This window comes from Natrix helvetica (assembly GCF_964273705.1).
Source record: "Natrix helvetica genome assembly, chromosome: 2".
NCBI classification, from domain to species: Eukaryota; Metazoa; Chordata; class Lepidosauria; order Squamata; family Natricidae; genus Natrix; species Natrix helvetica.
The window spans coordinates 155,642,999-155,667,774 of record NC_138552.1 but is presented as its reverse complement, the minus strand read 5'-3'; the positions used below and the strand labels follow the sequence as shown (position 1 = coordinate 155,667,774).

General features: G+C 37.0%; 1 protein-coding gene across 3 annotated transcripts in view; it reads right to left on the bottom strand.

The window, feature by feature from the left end:
- PXDN (peroxidasin) overlaps positions 1-24,776 on the bottom strand; it is a 105,195-nt gene that overhangs the window by 32,749 nt on the left and 47,670 nt on the right. For 2 of the 3 annotated variants that reach the window (XM_081942185.1, XM_081942187.1), the window contains exons 2-10: positions 18,847-18,918; positions 17,385-17,456; positions 12,361-12,432; positions 7,655-7,726; positions 4,662-4,733; positions 3,244-3,413; positions 1,734-1,851; positions 1,408-1,577; positions 269-541 (exon numbers count right to left, since the gene is read on the bottom strand). In XM_081942185.1, the coding sequence (XP_081798311.1) occupies positions 269-541; positions 1,408-1,577; positions 1,734-1,851; positions 3,244-3,413; positions 4,662-4,733; positions 7,655-7,726; positions 12,361-12,432; positions 17,385-17,456; positions 18,847-18,918 (1,091 nt within the window). The remainder of the gene's footprint in view (positions 1-268; positions 542-1,407; positions 1,578-1,733; positions 1,852-3,243; positions 3,414-4,661; positions 4,734-7,654; positions 7,727-12,360; positions 12,433-17,384; positions 17,457-18,846; positions 18,919-24,776) is intronic. The other variant, XM_081942186.1, reaches the window with a different exon arrangement.

The window sequence follows — 24,776 nt, the reverse complement described above, 5'->3', positions numbered from 1 at the left end:
GACAGCCCACACAGATAATATACAAATCTATTTGTAAGATAATAATGGTATATGAAATACTTATCAATCATTCAAAGAAGCATTAGGTCATTATCAAAGCCGTTAACATGCAATTCTACTTTCCAAATATTAGCTGATTAATATGGGATGACATTGGAAATACGAACTCCATTTGGGGAAAATCCTGTTTGTATCCTTTAAAAATTTTAAATGATTTACAGGTCAGAATAAACTTCAAACCCAAATTACCTTTTAAAGTTCTGCCTACCTTGCACAATAATGAAGGCAGTTGCATGGATGCTATCGAGACTGTTGGTTGCAAAGCAGGTATATTCGCCAGCCTCTTCCTGCTCCACATTTTGGATATAAAGCCCTCCTGATGGAGTGATGGTGATCCGTGAATCATTCGGCAGAGGTGTTCTGTCACCTTTTGTCCATGTGATGCGTGGTTGGGGGTGCCCAGCTGCACTACATTCCAGGGTGACACTTTCTCCAACCAGAACTTCTGTGTTTTGTGGATGAATCACAAAACTTGGCCGAGCTGTTTAAAAAGAGAGCATGTCTATAATACTTTCCATTGATGTATTATTTATCAAACTTAAGATGGCTAGGGAATTCTGGGAGTTGAAGTCCACACTCCTTAAAGTTCCCAAGGTTAGGAAACTCTGCACAAGTACAGTTATTTTTGCCACACTAAACAGAGCATCAAAAAAGGGAAATGTTTTAAAATAACAACTGCATTTACTACAACATTATGGAATGCATATTAGGTTTGCTTATCATGCACAAGGAACTCAGCAGTGTGATATACTGTAGTTTGGCAGAAGAAATAAGATGATCTCTTACTTCTATTACAATTTTCTCTAAAGGTATTCCTTTGTATCTGACTCAAATCCAGTAAAAGTAATGTAAGAGTAAAAAGAAAAGGAGAACTTATTTCACAATTAAAGCAAAGGTATTTGTTCCTCCTTGTATCTTAATTTAATTGGTCTTAAGTACCATTATAGGGGTTCTATGATTCATAAGGACATTACAATAAAATATCTCTTTTGCTTGCTGTCTTGAAATATCTCACAATTTATCTGTAGGCCTATTATACTAGCACATGCAATGCCAGGATAGTAGAGTGGGGATAAGGTGATTAGAGAGAAACTGGGAGTCTGAGTTCCAATCTTCCCTTGGGTATGAAAGCCATCTGGCTGACTCAGGACATTCTCTTTCACATAATCCAACCCCACAGTTTGTTATGTGAGAAAAAAATATGTACACTGCCTCGATGAAACATTTTTTTAAAAAAAAAGTGGGAGAAAAATCTAAATAAATGCAGAAGTAGCAAACAGCTCTTTTGAACAAGAAACACAGTTTTTTTTTTTAAAAAAAAAGGTTGGCATTATTAAATCTTCCTACCTGGTGAACCAAAGTAGCGCAGAGTTACTTCTTGAGTTTTAACTTCTCCGGCTACATTTTTTGCCATGCACTGGTAAATGCCTTGATCTGTCTCTTGTGTATTCTGAATCATTAAAGTCCCATCATCAAGCAAGTTTAATCGAGAATCTGCTTTCATACTGAGTTCATTACTATGGAGAAAGAAACGTGAGCGTAGCATTACCACTTTTCAGTAACAGATATGTTCAAACCGAGAAAAAAAGATGAAAACAGTTTTGTCCAGAAGGCGCCACGCAAATACAGTATCAGAACCATTATTTTACACAAACTTTTTAAAACAATCTTACTTGTTGCGAAGCCAAATGATTTCTGGTTTGGGATTTCCTTCAGCTCTGCAAGTGAAGTAGACGGTATTCCCTGAGGTTACGTCCACATCCTGAGGCTCTGATGTAATTCTTGGCCTCTCTGGATTTATCAACAAAGCATATGAAAAGAAAGCTCTATAAAATTGGGATTTAAAAACAGTTTAGTTCTTAATTTTAAAATAGGGTACCAATCACTGTTTCTCATTGGTGTGATAATTAATATAAACATTGGAATATGCCAATTATACAATTCCGTAGAAAAGTGTCCAATTGTCCAATTTCAGATTTTCTGTAATCTTTGAATATTATCAGAGCTTCTGGCCCTAGATGAGTACTTAGCTTTATAGAATAAATCATAATTTTATGATTAAAATAGCAAAGGAGATTATAATATATATATAACTGTATATAACACTTGCACCATTTCTTTAGGATCCCTTTTTTTGACATGCCTCTTCATCATATGACACATTGTAACAAAATATTTATTTTTAGTATTAAAGGTTGGGGGGGGGGAAACCACTCAACAATTCTCGATTTTTCATCACATTATTTCTTCTTTAATGATATCGCTGCTGAGAATGAGCTTGTACAAGGCACAATGGAATGTTTTCATAATATAAAAACACTGTTCAGAAGTTAAAAGAGAAAGAGAAAACATCACTCTTCTATCACCAGATTCCAAAAGCAACCACTTAATGCAAAAATGACAACCTATGGTGCTTGGAATTTTCTCTGCCCTAAGCACTTCTGAATTATTATGACTTTTTAATGTTAAAAGCTGCTATCATAGTAAAATGTAGTGTAAACAGTTTAAAACACAAGCAGCAAACCTCCTCTAGAAAAATGCCTTCCTTTCCCTTTCCTTTATACTGGTAGTCCTCGCTTATCAACTGCTGTGACCATTCAAAGTGTAAAAAAAACCGACAAGATTTGCAGCCAGTCCTTGCATTTCTGGCTGCTACAGTGTCCTGCAGACTCAGGATTACAACTGCTTACTTCAAAACCAGTTTCTGAGAAGCAGAGTCAACAGAGAAGTTGGCAGTGATGTCTCACTTAACGACTGTGGGATCTGTTTAACAACTGAATAGGAAGTGATGTTTTTAAGCCCATCATGGTCTACTTAGCAACAGAGCTTCTGGTCTCAATTATGATAACTAAGCAAGGACTTACCTTGCCCAAAAGACATTCAGTATTCTTCTCCCATCTTGCATCAAAAGACTTAATGAGTTGCTGATTCTTATATTTATTTATTCACACACATACATGTTATATATGTATAACTTGCATTTTACAGTAAAGACAGGCTCTAAAACAATGGTCTAAAACCGTGGCAACTTTTAAGACTTGTGGACTTCCTGGCTGAGGAATTCTGGGAGTTGAAGTTCACAAGTCTTAAACGTTGTGAAGGTTGCAGATCCCTGCTCTAAAATATATAATCTCTTTCATAAAATACGGAGAAAGCATACCCATAACTTTAAAGCAATCTCACCACAGTTAAGTTCTTCTGGTGTTATTGTGGCCACAGACCTTCCCTGGATCCTCCTTGGATATTCACATGTGGCTGCAGCCTGCGCATGACCAGATTCAGCGTATGTTTTTAACAGCTCTGCCAGCCATAATATTTCACAGTCACAGTGAAGTGCATTGGAATCCAGACGTCTGGATAAAACAAGAAATCATCACTGTTTCTACTTACAAGGATCAGCACATGTTTGTTCTATGACTCTTGTTTAGAAAACTATGAGATGCGGTCATATTATTAACCACATTACAATACCTCCTAGTCATTGAAGAACAGAAAAACTCAAAAGCCAGGACGTACAAAATGTAGTTACTTTATTGTGTTTGTATGCTGCCAAGTCCCAAAAGACTTAAGTCAGCTTACAAATCAGATGCATGTGAAAACGGAATCCAATTCCTTTGGTTGTGGCTTTCTTTTCTGAATTAGGATTTGGGATATTAAAAAGTAAAGCCTGTGCCATATTAAAATATGTGTGCAGGTAGTAAATGCTACCCCAAGGAAATTTTCAGTCACTTTCCAAACTTCAGGAAAGGAGAGAAGGAACTTAGGAGGTGTGCCATCTCTGTTATGGCACACGCCCTCTGGAATAAAGATCACTCTGGAGCCCATCTGGCTCTCATCAAGATGATGTTCCAGAAGGCTTTGAAGAGCTGGATATTCTCCAAGGATTTGTATTAGAATGGATGGACCTCGTGGTGGATGTACTAGGCATATGGTTTGATGCCAAGTGGCCAGATCTCCTTTTGTTTACACGTCTTTTTCATATCTGTTTATTGTGGGCTGCCCAAAGTCTGTCTGGAATCAGGCAGCATCTAAATTGAATTGAATCATACTGAAAAAAGAAAATAAATAAAATAATCTCATCCCTACCATTTACATTTCATGATCAGAGCTGTGAAAATCCTACTGAGGCTGAGACATTCCACCCTATTCAAACCTGACAATTTTTACCACTGTTTCATGATCTTATAAAATCAAAACAAAACAAATTTGGAATAAAACTGAAATGCTTCTTCCATTTTTTGGAACACATCCAGCAAGTTCAAAATAAGGCTTCAAGGTTGGAAATGTCTTCCTTGTTGAAATATTTTTGAACAGATCATCCTAAACAAAAAAAAGGAGAATATTCATATATGTTATAAACAAACGTGGGAAACATGTTTATAGCTAGGATGCTTCTGTTCAATCCAACTATTTGAAATGCGTGTAACCGTGAACTCCAGAAAAAGCTGCTTGTTCAGAGGCAATAGAACAAACATGACCAATTCCAAAATTATCAGGAACTTTGAGTGAATAATAGATGATAAGGAAAACAAAATCCGATGTTTCATAAAACAAATGTTCAAAATACCAAGTGCAAAGTTTAAAGATTTTTGTTTACTCACAGTCGTTTCATGGATTCCAAATTACTAAATGACCCAGGAATTAAATGAGAGATTCTATTGTTGTGTAAAAATCTGTTGAAAAAAATGAATTTATTATGAAAAATTTGATCTTATAATACTAAAGAAAACCAAGGTCTCTTGTTATATAGGATCACATTCATATAAACAAGGAACCTACCTTCCTGCTTAAACTGTTATGCTAATAATAAGAATTCCTGCTAATCTATAATCTATATCTATCATCTATCTATCTATCTATCTATCTATCTATCTATCTATCTATCTATCATCTATCTATCTATCTATCTATCTATCTATCTATCTATCTATGTTGTATTTGTGCTGATATGTATGTATGATGTATGTATGTGTATATATATATATATATATATATATATATATATATATATATATACATATATATACATATATATACATATATATACATATATATACATATATATACATATATATACATATATATACATATATATACATATATATACATATATACACATATATACATATATACATATATACATATATACATATATATATATATATATATATATATATATATATATATATATATATATATATACATACATACATACATACACACACATATTCAGCAGAATGCTATTAATGCAAAATAAAAGTGCTGCTTAGTCCAAACTCATGAATGTTTAGTACTATATTAAATTATATAGTTACCCAGATGGTATCATAAGACAGCAGTAATCAGCAATGGATGCTTTAAGTGAAACTTTGCACTTTACATCACTATCTTTCACTCAAGTAAGGGTAGATCTAGATCCAAATAGAATAAGAGTTTCTGGGAAAGAACTGGAGGACTGAAGATGGTGCAGCAAAAAGCAGATGACTGCAGAAGAATGATGAGATGGCGAGTAGACCATCTCTTTAATAATTCCTCTTGGAACAAAGGGAGGAACTGAGATCAGCCACAAGTGCTCCAGAGAGTTGCTCCCCTGGACAAGACCACAAGACATCAGTCTCTGGCAGGTTTAGAGCTCTGGGAGACAATAGAATACCCATTGTGGTAAAAATGCAGTCATCTCTTTGAAAGGATACTAAATTCGCATACTTCCTTTTTAAATCACTTTTGGAAACTGCTTGCTAACAACTTTTCAGCTATTAGAAACCTTTAGATTGACACATTTTACATTACTAGCTGAGTTTTCTGTGATCCTTACTTTAGTTTTAAATACAAGTTTAAGGTCTTTAATTTAATTTTAATAAACAGCAAAAGAGCAATTAAAACTTTGATTTCAGAAAGTTGCAAACAGTCTAAGCATTGTGATAAATTTGAAATGAAATTTTGGAATTAATTATAAAGAAAGCTTCCTATGGGAAAATGCTTTTGTTTTTAACTTTTTTTTAAGTAACATTTTAAATGTTGGAGGGAACTAGAGGGAGTAAAGATTATAATTAAAGAAGAAGAATACTTACTCAATTTACAATTACAGAATGAAGTAAAATATTTTAACATTGAACACATTGAAGGATATTTTAGAAGTTAATTTTAATAGCATCTGTCTCTATGGTGAGACTGTGTCTGAAAGATGTTATGGAAGAAGAACATGTTCTACCTAACAAGATTGCAATGGAATTCAAAGTGGATTCAAAAATGACAGGCTACAAAAATGACATGGAAAAACATGTTACACTAGACATACAATAGAATCGGCTGATGTCTTTATAATTAAAAGGGATACACAAACAACAAACCAAGAGTGTTCTAAATAATTTACAAAAGAGACTTTTTAAAGTTTTGCAGAATTTTTTGAGAAGGGATAAAAAGATAGCAAGTTCTATAACATTATATGGATTATTTATGTAAACTAAAATAAGAGATTGACTGGTGAGGCTAGATTAAAACTACAAGTGATAAAATTAGATAACAGTGACAAGGGTTTTGAGAGAAAGCAAATTTTAGAATTCTATGGTATGGGGTTTAATGATTGCTGGGTGGAAGAAAAAATGGGAACAGTGTTTGATTACGGTTAATAGGTAGTTCCTTCTGGTGTGAAATTTAATGGATATTTTGAATGATTAGGAGTATTGGTTTAATCCACAATATCTATGTTATTATTTTTGGTATATAAATAAGAGATTCTAATAATAGAACCAGAAGTGAGAACTGCTCCCACTGTTTTGGCCTTCCGGAAGGGTATCAAAATTTGGTTTTACTGGTTGGCTTAGGGTTCTCTGGGGCGCTCACCACGGGAGGTCTTTGACTAGCTGAGGAGGCATCATCCTTGTGCTGTCCATCTCTTGGTCCCATTTTATTGTACAGGGTCAAAATTTTGCATAGTCATATTTTTATTACTTTTCTATTTATCTTTTTATAATCTGTAAGCTGCCCAGAGTCACCTTATAGGGAAGACGGATGGTATAAAATTTTAATAAATAATAATACTAAATTAATAGAGATTAAGATTGTTGGAAGTAAAAGAAAGGACTATACAGTTGTTGAATTTGATCAAGGCTAAACTGGACATCAGGACTGAAATCTGAGGATGCAAGATTTGTTTATACATAAAGAGATGGGATATGGAAAGAAGAGATCAATTGCTATATTTTAACAGATGATGATATACTATTAAAATTGTTTACACTTGTGATGAAGGGGAAAAGTCGTTTTTATATATTTCCTTTTTCTTTAACTTGTTCTTATTTTTCTTTCTTTTCTTGTTCTCTTTCTAATTTCTTTCTTTTCCACATATTTTAGTTTTCTTTTTATTCATCTAAATTTTCAGTTTCTATAAGTTTTTGTTTTTTTAATTGTAATCTTTAATAAAATTACTATTAAAATACATCTGCATAGATCCTGAAAGCTTAGATCTAAGCCAAGTTTGAACAGAAATTTTAATAATGTTTTAAGTGTTATATGGAAATACCGCTACTTGGTAAAAAAAACAAAAACAAAGGTAACATATGGGTGAAAGAAAATGAAAAAGAAAAACACTTACAATCTTTCAAGTTTGGGAAGATGAGTGAATGATTCTGGCTCCAATGTTTCAATCTGGTTAAAGTGCAGATATCTGTTAAAAAGTTAGAGAGAGAAAAAATAATTGGATATAGAAAAAACAAATAATATGATGATGATAATAATGCAAATTAAAACCTATTTTTAAGAATGTTCAAATAGTTAGATTCTAGCCTCAGCTTTTGCCTGAAAATCAGTGATAAAATATAGACTACCTCATATTTATATCATTCCGCACAAATGTATTATAATTAACAAACATTACCAATAGCTTACACACTAAAAATAATGGTAAAAGTTAACATATAGTTATATTAGCAGTTTATATACTATGTAAGAATAATTTTAATGATTGATAAATATATTCTGCCCATTGGGATTTCTATCCCCAGCTTATTTTTAAAAATAGAGATAAACAAATAAGAAATTTAATTGTATGACTGGGATTTCATATCACATTATCGGTGTTTGCTTAATTATTATTGAATAAAGTCCAATTAGTTGAGTTAATGCAACAGGGCGCTAAGCCATGAAACCATGGTTTTCAAATTACAACTGGCTGCTTTCCATAAAGTGCTAAGCCAAAACCAACTAAGAGTGAACCAGGTGTACATTTCTTCTCTAGTCAGAAAGTTTCAGCTTAAATATGTTTAGATATATAAACCCAATTCTTCATTGAATAGAACGTGAATTATACATAAGAAAGATTTACATATTCAAAACAAGAAAAAATAATCAACTATAGGAAAATAGTACGAGCCATGGTGGTACAATGATTACAATGCAGTACTGCAAGTGAACTCCGCCCATGGCCAGGAGTTCAATCCTGACCGGCTCAAAGCCTTCCATCCTTCCGAGGTCGGTAAAATGAGGAGCGAGGTTGTTGGGGACAATAGGCTGCCATTGAAACTGCTCAGAGAGTGCATTAAAGCACTATGAAGTGGTATATATAAGTCTAAGTGCTATGGCTATGCTATAAAGCAGAATATGGAATATAAGGTATGAATTGCAGTTCAGCTCTATGGGATGAAGAGCTATGTTCCTATTTTGGTGGCTATGATGATAATTTTAGATATTATACCCAGACAAGATGGGAAAATATGTGGAGAAAGCATGGAAGGGGAGGGTCAATAACTTGTCCCACCCCCAAATGTTTTAAGCTCTGCTTTTCTTGTTCCCAATCTCACTAGGTTGAACACTAATGTCTAAAAGGCAATTGTGTTCCCATTTACCCTAGGTTGCTACAGAATTCAGAGGTTCTTAGCTAGTAGGAACCAGAATCCCCTTAGGAGTCTTCTTGCATTTAAACAATCAGATATAAAATCCCAACTCTTTCTATTCACTGTGAGGAAGTCCAAACGTCTAGGAAAAGAAGCTGAAATGAACATACCACATCTATGGAACACCTGAACAGGTAAAAGAGGAGCATTGTTTAGCCTTCAAAAGTCTCTTCCTAGTACTGTCACTTAAGTGATATTGGCTGCAAGTCTGGTAGATATTAGTTTTCTCTCCTCAGAAGAGCGAAAAAGGTAAACCCAAAGTAGAAAAATATAATGAAAATGTGCTAACAGTAAGGAAAGATATGCAAAAGAGTGAACTAAACGTTATCCTCAGCAAATATCTATTTCCAAATCTGTGTGGCTGAAAATAACACGAATTCAGGGATGCTTACAGAAGCAAAGTCTAAAAAGGATGTTTAATTACTTCCATTCAATCTTTACATCTACATTACTAGTTAATCATTTTTCTTCAGGGCTTGCTACTGATGGAGAATGTGCAAGTTTCCACAGGGGACATGGAAAGGTCAGCTTGCAGTTCCCTTCTGCCTGTTGTATCCTGCCATAACTATTATAAGAGGTACGTCTCAGCCAACTTCTCTGGCAAACCAAGATAGTACTTCATCAGGCTGCAAGCAGAAGTTCCACAACAGAAATACCTTCTATTTTAATAAAAAATACGTACTCAGTGAAGTAGATGGGGTGGTCTGGTGTAATCTTAATAAAGTCCTCCATGTGACACAACATTTTTTGTCATCTCTATATTAATTCTGAAATTAGATTCAGATTTACCAGGTTTTTTTTACTAGTTTCTTTATTTGAGTTCCACCATAGCTACACCTGAAGTGTAGAAGATGTAAGGGGAAATTGAGGGTTTATTAAACAGGCCTTAAGATCAGAAACCACAACCTGAGGTACATGTTAGGAAACAAATATTTGCACACTTCTGAACTGAGGATGAGATTCAAAATATATCATTAAATTCCTGTTACCATATAAAGCTGCTGTGACAGAGGGGAAGAAAAGTGATATATTATATTAATTTCAATTTGGCTTCTTCATTGGCATCTTCCTGAAAATTGTAGGAGGGAAGGAATGATGAAGAGGTCAAAATAAGCAGCAACTTTCTTATGGTAAAGTTTTGAATTCAGACACTTTGAAAACAAAAGATTCATGAAGAACATTTGCCTTTACAATCAACCTCATTTATGCATTTACTTCATTTATTCCATGATTATTAAATGAAAGTGAATAAACTCAGGAAGGAAGTTTTGTAATAATTGAAAACAATGACTATCAAAACATTCCTTGGGCAGTAAATATTCAACAGAATAAAGACAGATTCTATCAATGCTGTTTCTGAAACTTTCTATTAAGCTCTTACATGCAATTTAAAGTACTATCATGCATATTTAAAGATTGCATTATTATTTCCCAAAACCTGAAAAAATCCAAATGGAGAAAAAAAGGGATTTAGTTTGAGTAACGAGCATATTTTTCAAGTCTAGCAAAAAGCATACACTGCATTTTCCTTTAAACTAAGTATCAAACTTAGTTTGATGCCAGAATTAAATGTCTGAGATTATATTACAAAGAAAATGAGGTTGATAGATCTGAGATCAACCTCATGAGAATGTCACTGGAGTTAAACCACTCGTGCTTAAAAACATATTCATGGCCATTCTGTTAACTATTAACAATATGTTTTATATCCATAAACTATACCAAATTTAGGAAGACTTTAATGCTGGAATATTTCTTCAATTTACATTGTGCGATACATTTGCATGCGGTATTACAAGGAATCATTCTTATTTGTCTCTTTTGGAGAATGCACAAGGAAAAGGAAATTGCTTGCTACAACTCATGCCAAGCCCTGCTTTATGGCTCCCAAAAATCCATGGTTTGTCAGCAAAGGATCAAATTTATGATTCTAGCTTGCAAAGAGAGTTTAAAAGGATGCTACAGTAGGATAAATATGTTAAGCAATAGACGGTTTATTGATCATGCTACTGGATGGATCCAAGCAAGAAAAAATAGGATGTCTGCACCATAATAGAGTTTATTAAAATGCACATAAGTCCTATGCAAACTATGAAACTCTTCAAAACACATATGCTATTTTGATAATGACAATGATGGTAATAACAATCCTATTTTGTGCAAAATGTGTCCACATGTTTTAAGAAATAACAGTAATGTAAAAAAGTATACCCCCCAAAATGGTTTTGGGTATAATTTCCAAATGAAATATCTATGATTATTCCTTGGCTGGTTTAGCAACCAGAAGATGGAAGATAGACGGAAAATCTGGGAATGTGCCTGCTTATTTTCAGAGTGATTGGGATGGATTAGAATGAAACCTGGTCAATTTTATGATATACAAATTCTGACCATCCATTGCTCTTACTATGTCGAAGTGATCAGAATTAGAAGTACCAATCAATGTAAATGGAACCATTTTAAAATACAGCTAATTGGGTACAATATATTCAGCAGGCTCTAAAATTTATTTTTCTAAATGATGTAATGACTTGCTCAAAAATGTTATGATGTTCATGATGTCACTGTAGCTTCTACCAGACCCTTAGAATCATAGCTCTCTTTTTTTCAATAAAAGCCAAAAAATATACGGGGGTTTGCTTATGCTCACTAATATGGACACTTCAAAAGCAAAGTCTTCCTTGAAGCAGGAGTTCATTCAAATAAGCATCATATATACTATATATTATTAAGTTAAACATTTTTTATTGGGGTGGCACTAAATGACAGAAATCAGCAATGTGGAATCAAGTCCTTTTAATGAACTCTAAAGAATTGTGTGTGCAAACTGCTATTCCTATTACCTGTTATCTTGAGGTAGGAAGGTAATATTGTTGGCCTGCTTTTTTTCTAAGCTAATTATTTGCAATATTATAATTGAATCTATCATCAAATATAAAAATTACAGGGTATAATTATCTTTTCAACACAGGTTTCTACTCCCTCGATATCCAGAAACAGTTCAACCATTTGAATGACTAATGGAATAAGCCAAATATGTAAGCCGTAGACAGTGGAGTATTTGTCTGAATTTTGCTCATTTATGTATCTATTCTCTATACTCTATTTATCAAAACTATAAATTGTTTGTAGAAACATTTATGTTTGATGCTAAAATTATGCTTGCCCTTGGAAACCGCCACATGATTGTCTTGAAATAAAAATAATATATCAAATAAAATGTAAACACAGAAATGACATACTTGACAAATACGCTTTTCTGCATGCCAGTGATTGCAACCACACTGGACCATAAACCCATTCCGTGCAATCATGCAAGAAGGCATGCAGACAGGAAATACTGGAAAACGTGCACTTTTTCTCTGAGGCAACCAAACAGATGACAGCACAGTAGAGAAAAGGCACTTACAGTTGTTCTAGAGAGGCAAGTCCTTTAAATGCTTGCCTGTCAATTGACTGGATTTCATTCTTGTACAAATAGCTGAAACAAGAAATAATCAGTAATATTAGTATACACAAACAAGTGTTACATTAATGTGTGAAGGAATTAAGTTGAAATGTGAGGACAGTTTTTCAAATACACAATGGAAAGCAACAAAACGAGACATGTATACACAACAGAACATTTTTTATTTGAGAGTGTTGGTCAGAAGCTTTAGGGTACAAACAGAAAACTTTGCTGGACTTCAAATGTAATCACCAAGTAGCTTTCAATTCTATTGGAGAAGACAGCTTCAGAACAGGCCTGGGAATTATCTTGACATAGAACTAAGATAATGATGACTAAAGCTTCCATCTGTGTGATTACAGAGGTACGTACACAAATTCATAGGACTAAGGTAATTTATGTCCATCTCTTGTAATCGTGATTCTAGTACTGTTCAATACGGAGAATGAATTTTCCTTGAACTAATTGTTTCTCTTCAAAACATTAATAGTTTGAAAAGTTTAAATAAATACATTATCAGATATGTAGCATAACAATTCTATCAAAATAATTAACTTTTAATCTTAAAAGTTAAAGAAGTCACAGAACAAAAAATGTCATTGGAGAGAATTTAGGAAGTAGACTAACAAATGTAATTGTACAAGAGTCTGATTATTAATAGAGTACAACTTTACCATAGGAGTGCATGAAAACCTCTGACATGATATAAAATATGATAATACAAATAAAAAATAAATAGATATCACAAGAAGCACAGTGAAAACAGTTAACGGTGGGCACAATCACAACCCTTTTGTATTTATTAACTAGACTGATTGTTCAATCATATCAATAAAATAATTTACAGATAATTTAATGCTAAATAAATATAACAGCACAGTGGTTTCCAGAAATGAAAGATTTGTTTGTTATCAAGTCTAGCTTCTTTATTGTTTTAAAGCATGTTGGTAATTATGCTTGGGGTGGGTTTTTTCGTAGAATTGTAAAAAAAATTCTTTCCTGCTCACAGAATTATTAAACAACTGGGATAGGATTAAAATATTTCCAACTCAAAATAGTTAATTACATACTGAGGCTGTTCTTCTGTCTGAAAAACTCAATTCCAAGTTTATATAAATACATTTATCTAAAAGATTCATTACAGTGTTTTATGACTTTTGCAGACTATAGCATTTTCCTAATTAGTACCATCAGGACAATGATATATAAAATGATGTAATATTAATATTCTATTTAGAAGAAAAACAGCAGTCAAGAGGAATGGCTGGAGAGGTAGAAGTTCTATTCAGCTTCTGGAAAGTAAAACAGATTAAACAGAGATTTTTATCATAGTATATGTGTTAATCAGTTGTCTAATATCGCTATCACACCTAATGTTTTATGAATAACAACTGTTTTTATATAACATTATATACTTTATGGATTTCATTTCCCTATAATGTTATTATTCATTAATCTGCAAGTTGAAAAACTCTTTCTTTCTCAGGTTAACAACTGAAAAATCTGAGGAAATAGGCTATAAACCAAGAAAGATTAGAAATACATTTCCTGGTATTTAAAATATTTTTGTACACTTTTGTATTTTCAATTCAACCAATTTAATTCAAATATCCTGCTGGAAACCAGGTTCAGATACACTGTAGAAATAGAAGAATTTTCAGGGAAGAAAAGGAATATTTAGAAACAAGAATAAAAACATTTATATTATTGTCATATTGGATTTAAATGTTTGAAAACTTATTCTAAAGGGAAAATTCTATTATATGCAGTTAAAAAAACATTATGCCATTTCTTTTAATTATTATAATTTGATTGTAATCTAGTATCTAAGATTCAGCATTTAAATAGTTAAAAATACCAATTAATTAAACAAGTATTGTGCAATACTTCTAAAGATTCTAGGGATCTTTCCCTAGCTCTCTACAATTTTTTAGAACTTAACAACTTTGTGACATGACTTTTATGTCACATATCTTATATACAGATATGTAAATATTGCTATCCCATCTCCCACCAATAATATCGTCTATAGACTAAATACACCTAGATTCTTTACTTGTTCTTCATAAACTCTCATCAACTTGACAGACCTCCACTTTGAATGGAAGGGGATCTCCTGGTTGATCAGGTGATTGATTGCAAGGTCCCCTTCAACTCTGTTATTCTGAAATGGGATGCCCAGAACTGGCTACTGCATTCTACAGTAAGTGGAGTCTGAATGGAACAACTATTTCCTATGAGGCTCTTATGTGTATGGGATAGCTGCATCATGTTACTGGCTCTTATTTAACTTATGGTCTTACAAGGACATCCAGATCTCTTTCTATACCGTGACAAACTTTGTTTTCCCCATTCTCCACTTACGTCTTCTATTTTTCCTACCCAGGTAACACAACTTAATGTTTCTCCTTGTTAAATTTGATCATATTCTTTTCAGCCTAATGTTGTACATCTACATTTAAATTTTCTCTCCTCTGAAGTATTAGCCACCACTCCTAGCTTTAGAACTGTATTAACTCTGCAGATTTGATAGCAGAGTTCCAAATTCGCTAAGTAGTTTATAAAAGTATGGAACTGAACAGTGCCCAGACAGAGCCATATGGTACTTCACTTGATATTTCTCTCCAAGATGCTGTTGTTCTATTACTATTCTATGGAAGAGATTGAACCAATTGTGAAATTATCTAGCCAATTTACCATTACACAGGTTTTTTGGTCAATCGGTAATTCATTTCTTACTATATTTTCTTACAAAAATATAAACTAGGTACAGTAATAGGAGTGGATACACAAGTGGAGTCCCAAGGGCATTTTATTCCAATTAATGTTCTACAGAAATGGACTTGAAGCACCCCAATGAAGAGATGTGGTCATCTGCTGCTAAGAGATGGGACAGAAAGTATGATACATCGTTATCAGATGTTGAAAAGGAAAAAAAGTACTCATTTTGAATATCCTTTGTAAATGCACATATATTCAGAACCATATCCATGATAGTACACCAAGTCACATCAGAGTAAGAGAACAGCAAACAGATTTTTTGTATATTTGTACGAAAAGAAAAGGAAAAGAAAAGAATAAATGCTATATAATTCCATGCATTTGCCATAGAGTACCACACAAGACAGAAGATTAGTATTATACTTTCCAAAGTCAGATTACCAATTTCTGCAATGGGAAAGCATGATAAACACAAGAGATTTCCATTATTCTGTTGAAAATATAGAGGAACTAGTAAATTTCTGATTTGATCTGCTAACAAATTCACCTTTTTGCAGGTAGGCCAATAAACCGGAATATCAGCTATCACAAAATTTATGTCGCTAATATGAAATAATTGGGTGGAAAGTAGTGGAGACTTTTGTCTGAAGTGAACATTTCACCTTAAGATTTAGGATATTAAGAAAATAAAAAGCTGAGATATTAATGATTTTTTCCTAGACCAACAGATATATATATATATCAAGGAGAATGAAATTCAAGATAAATGGAAGTTTCTTTAAAATGTGAAACTGCAAGCTATCCAGACAAATGTGATACAGGTAACAAAATCAGTGTGTCTGTGTAAGGAGGTTATTAACCAGCTCATATTTAAACAAGCCACCTTTGAAAATAGAAGGAAGAGTAGACCATAGACAAATGATGCAGACAAGTAACCAAAATTGTAGGGAAAGAATTAACAGGAAAAATCCTGAAAATCTTGCTCAGGCCACCATAGAAGTCCTCAGGTTCTGAGAGGGTTAATCAGCAGAAATAGCACATTGGAACCCATCTTCTGTATACAGGACAGCATTCCTATTTTCCTGGGGAGGGGACTGAGCAACCTTCAAATTCGCTAAAGCTCCTTCACCCAGCCATGCTTTTAATTTAAGCATACTAATTCCAGGATTTCTCCTTTAGTCATAAATCAAGCTTCCTTCTCCTTTTCCCATGCTCTAACTTCTGCTGAATACTTGGAAACTTGTGTTTACTAGTTTTTATATAACCATAGATAAGAACTTGTCTTTTTATGCAGGCATTTCATTTCTGAAGAATCTACTTCCCACAGGCACAATCATCCAACTACTTCATTCCCAGCTCTCCCATGTTGAGCAGGGAGATCTAATGGGAAGTTTTATCCAATTTACTGCTTACTTTTTTCTTAGGGTCCCTCATCATGCAAATAATTTTATTTACATTCAAATGTAAGATTTGTTTTCTTTCATATATTCTGGCCATGGAGCCGATATCTAATTTTTGTCTTTGCAATGGCATCATTGAAGGAGAATAAACTACTCTCATACCCTAACTTAAAAACCATAAATGGAAAACTCAGAAACTCACATAACATAGTTTGGGGTTGCTATGATATCATGCTAACATTAATATTAATATATACACTTAGCTATTACTTTTTACTATGATGTAAATAAAGCCTTTACGATGCTTTGAAAATACTATGCTACAAACATTATTTTAAGGCCTTAAGAAACAATCCTAAATACTAATCTTTATTAATAGAAAAATCTGCAGAAAAATTAAGAAGTCTATAGTAATCCTAGCCTTTTTTTTGTCATCTAAAGCTCTTTGGGGTTTTCACACTGTGTAATTGGTCTGTGGAAATTCTGAGGTGCATTTTGCTTTTGTGAAGATTTGGGTCAACTTCTTCCTTGAAGCTAATTCACAAAACAGCATAGATGGTACTAGTAAAAGTGAAGAGGTATTGCTTTGCAAACCATCCTCAGCATTCCAATAAGTTTCAAAAGCCAAGAGACTTCTGGATGTACACAGCTCTTACACAGAAGCTTCCTCCAGCTTGGGAAAACATTTAGAAGTGCTAAGAAGAGGTTGCCATCTGTAGTACTTCTGGCTACAGCAAAGACAAAGAGGAAGCTTAAAAGAAACCAAACAATCCTTGATTAAGCAAACAATAGTCAACATGCACAGACCTAGTGCACAACACACATTTTATATCAATATATCTCTGAGAATATGTTTGTACTTACAGATATTTTAGATTTTCAAGGTCTTCAAATGCTCCAGTTGGTATTCTTTTAATATGATTATTGTTGAGGAGTCTAGGATAGAAAACAAAAAGAGGTATTTTTTCCACTGAAGAACTGTAATAATTAATTACAAAATAACAGTAACAGGATTTTCTTAAAATGATGTATTGAAAAAAAGAAATATGGACCAGATACTTTATTCCAAAATATCAATCTCGACACCTCTTTTTCAGAAAGATAACTAGAGTAGGTCCAATATTCAAAGTATGCTGTTACATTCAATGGCAAAATTACTACTATTGCTCTCTGAATATTATTATCATCTGATGGGAATATTGGAAAATTGAAAAGCTTGCTCACTTATTAGTAGCCATTTGGTTGGATTAATTTAAATATGCTTTCTATTTTGGCCATTGTGATTTCTATTAATATTGCTTACTGTGGCTGAAATGTATATATGGTGGCTTGGACTTCAAATAGTTGCTGCCCCAACAAATCTGGAGGACACCAGAGAGGGAAAGCTGAAATAATATCTATCAATGCAGTAGTCCTCGAGTTATGACCACAATTGAGCCCAAAATTTCTGTTGCTAAGTGAGACATCTGTTGAGTGAGTTTTGCCCCATTGTATGACCTTTCTTGCCACAGCTGTTAAATGAATCATTGCAGTTGTTAAATCAGTTAACATCATTGTTAAGTGAATCTGGTATTTCTCATTGACTTTGCTTGTCAGAAGTTTACAAAATGTGATCACATGACACCACCACCCCCAAGACACTGCAACCCTCATAAATATGAGTCAGTTGCCAAGTATCCGAATTTTGGTCACGAGACCATGGGGATGCTGCAATGGTTGTAAGTGTGAAACATTGTCATAAGTCACTTTTTTCAGTGTCACTGTAACTTTAATAGTCACTAAATGAACTTTGGAAGTTGAGGATTACCAGTACTATGAATTAGATGAGCAAGTTCTGATACGTCTTTATGGAACTAACAATAGGAATGAGAATATAAACTATTTCTGCTATCTTTAGAAAAGCCTATGTGGAAATACTACATTAATATTTTCAAAAATTAAAAATATTCAAAAATATATTGCACTTTTTGGTTTAGGTAAAAGTGCTAAGAGATGGATAGATTATGGTGGATCCCTAGCATATCTGTTGGTGGACCAGTGGCTGTCAATTCTTTTACATGATTGCAAATTAGATAAATTTATATGGAAGTCAACACAAATTACAGATGGGCAGATTTCTTATGTTCTTTCATGTGGATTACACAAAGCACTGATTAAATTTAAAATCTTTAAAACTCTAGTCAGAAATCTACATAAGGAAAACTTAATGTACATTGAAACAAGTGTTACAAGTCTTAATGAGACAAAATACAAATGGAAATACAAATAAAAATGGTTAACAGCTTACAAAAGGAAAAGAAAAAGGTATAAGAGGGATAAAACTTACAATGTGTTCAAATTTTTAAGCCTTCTAAATGCACCAGGCTGGATGTCTTTAATTCGATTGAACCGAAGATCTCTGTTAGGGAAGGGAGAAAAAAATTCCTTGATTACTGTCATATCTTTTATGGTTAACATTTCAACAAGCTGAAAATAAACACGGGGTAATAACTGTATTACATCCTTTTCAATGGCATTTCTCTCTAATTAAAGCCAAAAGAAAAGAAAGGGGGGGAGTAGTGTGATATGACAAAAAAAATTATCTGGAATTCTAGATTATTCTATTTTTCTTCCATATGCCCTGTTCTGAGGATAGTCCAATGGTTTTGGTGCCAACCCACTGAAGGGTTTCTATCATTCATATCCTATTTAACATATACACTGTTTTTTTTTTTGGGGGGGGGATAAATGGATTCTTAGGGTTTGTTTACTGCCTAATGACACCTAACTCTACATCTCTTTTCCATCTAATTTTTTTAAAAAAATAACCCAGTTTAAAGCAGTGTATGATGTCATTATCCAACTAATTGAGAGAAACAGTGCAAAGATGACAAAATTATTCCTGATTGACAATTGATAGATTAGACAATTAGAATCCAACCTGCCTTGGATGGGATTGTATAGTTTTTTGCTTATCCATGTTATTTTTATGAAAAAAATAAATTGTATTTGATTATATTCTACATTGTGACATAGTAGTATATACCTTGCAAACGTTTTCCCACCTATATACATAAATACTTTTCAATATAGTGAACTTTGGATTCTAAAATGTGAGTTGTACATATATGCTTCTCAATATATTTTAAAAGGAGTTATTTCACACATATCTGGCTGAAAGCAATCATCTCTTGGTGGATGGGAAACAATGTGTATTTTAGGTAAGTAGAACAAAAAAAATGGGAAAAACAAAGTTAAGAATTACATGTAATTATTTACCAAATTTATACACCTCACCCCAAATCTCACTATCCAAACTGACTCTGAGCAGCTTACAATGGCATAAAAACATAAACATAAAAAAAGTAAAAGCATTAAAATTAACCATTAAAATAAAGGTTGAGAAACAAAATCACAGACAGTAAGTAAGGGGGTGGGTTTTTGTCTCTTATTCAGCCAACTAGCATAGCAATCCATCATCTGGGCCCCAAGTCACTGGCACAGCCTGGTTTTAAGGACTTTCCAGAAGGCTGGAAAGGACTCTCACCTCTAGCTGCAAGATGTTCCAGAGGGCAGGAGCCGTGGCAGACAAAGCTTTTCTCCTCAACCCCGATAACCCAATTCCTTGACTGGGTGGAATGGGCCAAACCCACTGGGGCAAGACCATTCCTCAAATTACCTAGTCCAATGCCACAAAAGGTTTTCTAATAACCAACACCTTGAATTGGTCCTGGAAACAAACAGCAACCAGTGCAGCTCGTATAACATTGGTATTACATGCACCACCCCAGAAGCCTTCAGAAGCATCTGCAGAGCTGCACTGTGGCTTCAAGGATAGCCCCATGCAGAGTTCTTTACAATAATCCAACAAGAGATGACCAAAACATGAATGACTAAGTGCAGGGCCTCATGACCTAGGAAATGGAGCAATTGACACACAACACAAAATTAAATGAAGGCTCTCCTAGACATGACTGCCACCTGCTCTTTGAGTAGGAGTTGTGAGAAACCTCAGGTAGTGCAAGCCTATCAAAGATCAAAGAGGATAAACTCCATGGATCCACAACCACTCCATCTTCCCACGGCTCAAGATGAAGCCTGTTGGGGTTAGGGTTAGACACCCTCCCACCCCCCACCCCCCAAGCCTCCAGGCACAGCGAAAAGGCACAGCAACACTTGAATCACCTGGGATGGAGATGCAGAGTTGATGATACCTCATTCTGTGTTGTCATATGACCTCACCTAGTGGTTTCATGTAGATGTTAAAAATGAGCAAAAAGAGAAAGCCCTGAGCCCTGTGGTACATTACAAAGCAGCAGTCATGGGGTGGACTTCTTGCTTCCTAAATACAAGAATTGAGACCAGCCTCAGAGAAAGGAGCCAAACCCGCACAAAAATGCCCATCCAGTCCCAAATCTTATAGCTGGCCCCAACAGATACAGTGGTCAATGATATAAAAAACTACCAAGAGGTCAATAAGGGCTAAGAAGGATGCACTACACCTATCCCACTCTTCCCAGAGTTTATCTACCAAAGATGTTTTTTCCCTATAGCCTGGTCTGAAACCTGACTGAAAAGGTTCCAGATAATCTATTTCATCCTGGGTCCTCTGGTGCTGCAACACAACCATATTTTCCATCACCTTTTTTCACCATGCATGAAATGAATGAGTATTTTTAGACATTGCTATTAGTGTAAGAGTAACAATAAATATCAGTAAACAAATGGTTTTTTTGGCAAGAAAATCTGGAATGCACCAACATATTTTCCAGATAATGGTATCTCCAAATCTTGGAAATAATCAGGGATCTTATCTCTCCCCCCACCCCTACATTCTTTGTTCTTCCAATAAAGAAAATGCCTGGAGGACAAACTTATCTCCAACGGTATGCCAAGTTTCAGGCATGATGTATAATCACTTGTTTTAAGTTATTCTTCTATTCCTGGCAGGTCAGAACAAAAGCAATCCAGAATGACCATTGTCTTACCTGAAGGGTCCTTTTCAGGGCGCTGCAACGGAGAGTCCAAAGAAGGGTTAAACACAGCCAATCTGCCCAGAACTGAATTGAAAACTTTAAGCCACGCCTCTGGTGCTGACTATCCTCAGATTTATTCAATGAAGACGTGGAACAGTTGCGCGCTGAAACTTCAACTGGAAGTCTAATATGGAACAAGTCAAAAATAGTCCAAACAACAATAACAGAAACAACAAACAACACTGTGACTTCACAAACACCAGCGGAGAATAGACCCCAGGGCGGGGTGGACTCTCCGTTGCAGCGCCCTGAAAAGGACCCTTCAGGTAAGACAATGGTCATTTTCCAGGGCGCTGCTCTGGAGAGTCCAAAGAAGGGACATGCCCAAGCTAACTGTCACTAGGGCGGGAAGGCTCAGCCATCAGGGTCGCTCCGCTGGTATGGATGTCCTGAAGAACACGCCTCCCAAAGGCCCCTTCCGCCGATGCAAAACTGTCCAGTTTGTAATTTCGGACAGATCTCTTCAATCGGTGCCTGTGTAGACCAGGCAGCTGTGGTGGCGGCGCTTCTAGTCGAATGTGCTGTGATATTGCGAGGCACAGGAACGGACTGTAAAACGTGGGCAAGCGCAATGCAGGCTCGCAGCCATCCGCCGATGGTAGATGAAGAGACCTTCTTGCCTTGAGAAGCTGGTTGAAAGGAGACGAATAGAGATTCGGATTTCCGAAAACTGGCCGTGCGCTTGATGTATCTGCGAATAGTCCTGCGCACATCCAGCATGTGCCAGCGTTTGTCCCTCGGGTGCCGAGGATGCGGACAAAAATCCGGAAGGACCACCTCCTGCGCCCGATGAAACCAGGAATTGACCTTTGGAATGAAGGAAGGATCCAGCCTCAGGATTACTCTGTCGTTACGAATGAGACACAAGTCCTCTCTGACTGACAAGGCAGCCAGTTCCGATATGCGACGAGCAGACGTGATAGCGACCAGAAAAACCGTCTTGAATGTGAGGTGTCTGAGACTGGCCGTCTTAAGGGGCTCAAACGGGGGCCCGATGAGGGACCGCAACACTACATTGAGATCCCAAGATGGGTATCTGTGGACCACTGGGGGTCTCAGGTTGGTCGCTCCCCTGAGAAAACTGTGGATGGTCGGATTCCGGCCAAGAGATGCGTAGCCCTCAACTGAGAGGATGGTTGACAGGGCTGCCGCCTGGCGCCTCAGGGTGTTAGGTGCCAGGCCCTTGTCCAAACCTTCCTGCAGGAAGTCCAGGATGACAGGAACCGAAGCAAGGGGCGCAGACGTACCATGAGCCGTGCACCAGCTGGCGAAGGATTTCCAAGTGGCGTCGTAGATGCGCGTCGTGGACTGCCGTCGTGACGCTTGGATGGTGCCAATCACCTTGTCTGACAACTTGCCTCTGCTTAGGAGATCCCTCTCAAGTGCCAGATGGCCAGCTGCAGCCACTGGGGTTCTGGATGTTGAAGGGCCCCCTGGCTGAGAGAGATGTCCTGTGGAGGAATCCGCCACGGTGGTGTGATCGAAAGACTCACCAAGTCTGCAAACCAGGTTCTCCTGGGCCAGTACGGTGCTACCAGCAGCACCTCCGCCTCCTCTGCTAGGATCTTCCTGATGACTCTGGGAAGAAGAGGTAGCGGGGGGAAAGCGTAAAGCAGACCTTTCGGCCACGGGCCGTGCAGCGCGTTGACTCCTTCCGCCCTCGGGTCGTGGAACCTTGTGAAGAACCGTGGAAGATGCGCGTTGGCCGCGGTGGCGAACAGGTCCACCAGCGGGAGGCCGAACCTCTGGGACAGTTGCTGGAACAGCAGCGGATGTAGACGCCACTCCGAGTGGTCGACTGTGGATCTGCTCAGCCAGTCCGCCTGGGTGTTGCTCGTGCCCGAGATGTGCTCCGCCTGAAGAGAAAGGAGATACCTCTCCGCCCATCGACCCAAGAGCTCCGCCTCCTTCATCAGGGATCTGGAGCGCGTTCCCCCCTGTCGATTGATGTGCGCCTTGGTGGCGACATTGTCTGTCATGATGCGCGCGTGGTGGCCCTGAACGGTGCTCTGGAAGCGCTTCAGCGCAAGCCTGACTGCCCTCAGCTCCAGCCAGTTGATGCCGTGAGCGGCTTCGGAAGGGGACCACCTGCCCTGTGCGAGCTGGTTGTGGCAGTGGGGCCCCCAACCGAACAGGCTGGCATCCGTTGTGATGGTGAGCCTGACTGGCTCCTTGAATGGCGACCCCTTTAACAGGGCCGGAGACAACCACCACTTTAGAGAGCGACGTACCTCTGCTGGAACTGGAATCAGTCTTGTTGAGCTGCTTTCGTTTGTTCTTTGATATGGAAGCAGGAGCCACTGAAGGGGACGGGAGTGAAGTCTCGCCCAAGGCACGATTGACAGGCACGAGATCATCTTGCCGAGGAGCTGTGAGAGCTGAACCACCTTGACTAGACGTGACTGCTGCACCTGAACGACCATCTCCCGAAGGCTGGCCACCCTTTCCGGGGACAGGGATACCGTGCACGAGGTGGTGTCGATGACGGCCCCTAGATGCTTCAGTCTGGTCGTGGGAACGAGATGACTTTTTTCCAGGTTGATGGTGAACCCGTGGTCCCGGAGCGCCTGCATGGTGTGTTCTAGGTCGCTGACCGCTTGTTGATTCGATGATGACAGAATGAGCACATCGTCCAGGTAACAGTGGAGTCTGACCGGACGTGACCGTAGAAAAGCCGCCACGGCTGCGAGAACCTTTGTGAATGTCCTGGGCGCCGATGACAGGCCGAATGGCATTGCCCGGCACTGGTAATGGAGGCCCGCGTAAGAGAACCTCAGGAACTTGCGGTGGGCTTTGCGGATAGGGATGTGGAGGTAGGCCTCTTTGAGGTCTATGGATGTTAGTATATCGCCTGGCCTGATGCACCCCAAGATGGACTGGAGGGACTGCATCTTGAACCTGTGATATGTCACGTGGTGATTGAACCTCTTTAGATCTAATATCCCCCTCCACTCTCCTGAGTTTTTGGGGACCAGAAACAGGATGGAGTAAAACCCTCTTCCTTCCTGGCCTGCTGGGACAGGTTCTATGGCCCTGATCTCGAGGTGCCTTATCTCCTGTTCCATGAGGGATCTTTTGACTAACCCTGAGGGAACTGGACACCGGGTGAAGTGGCGGGGAGGGGGGGACCAGAATTCTAAAGTGAGACCCATGCGGACCGTTTGAAGAACCCACTGGTCCGACGTGGTCTGCTCCCATTTGGCGTGGAACTGCAACCGCCCTCCTATGGGAGCTGACCTGT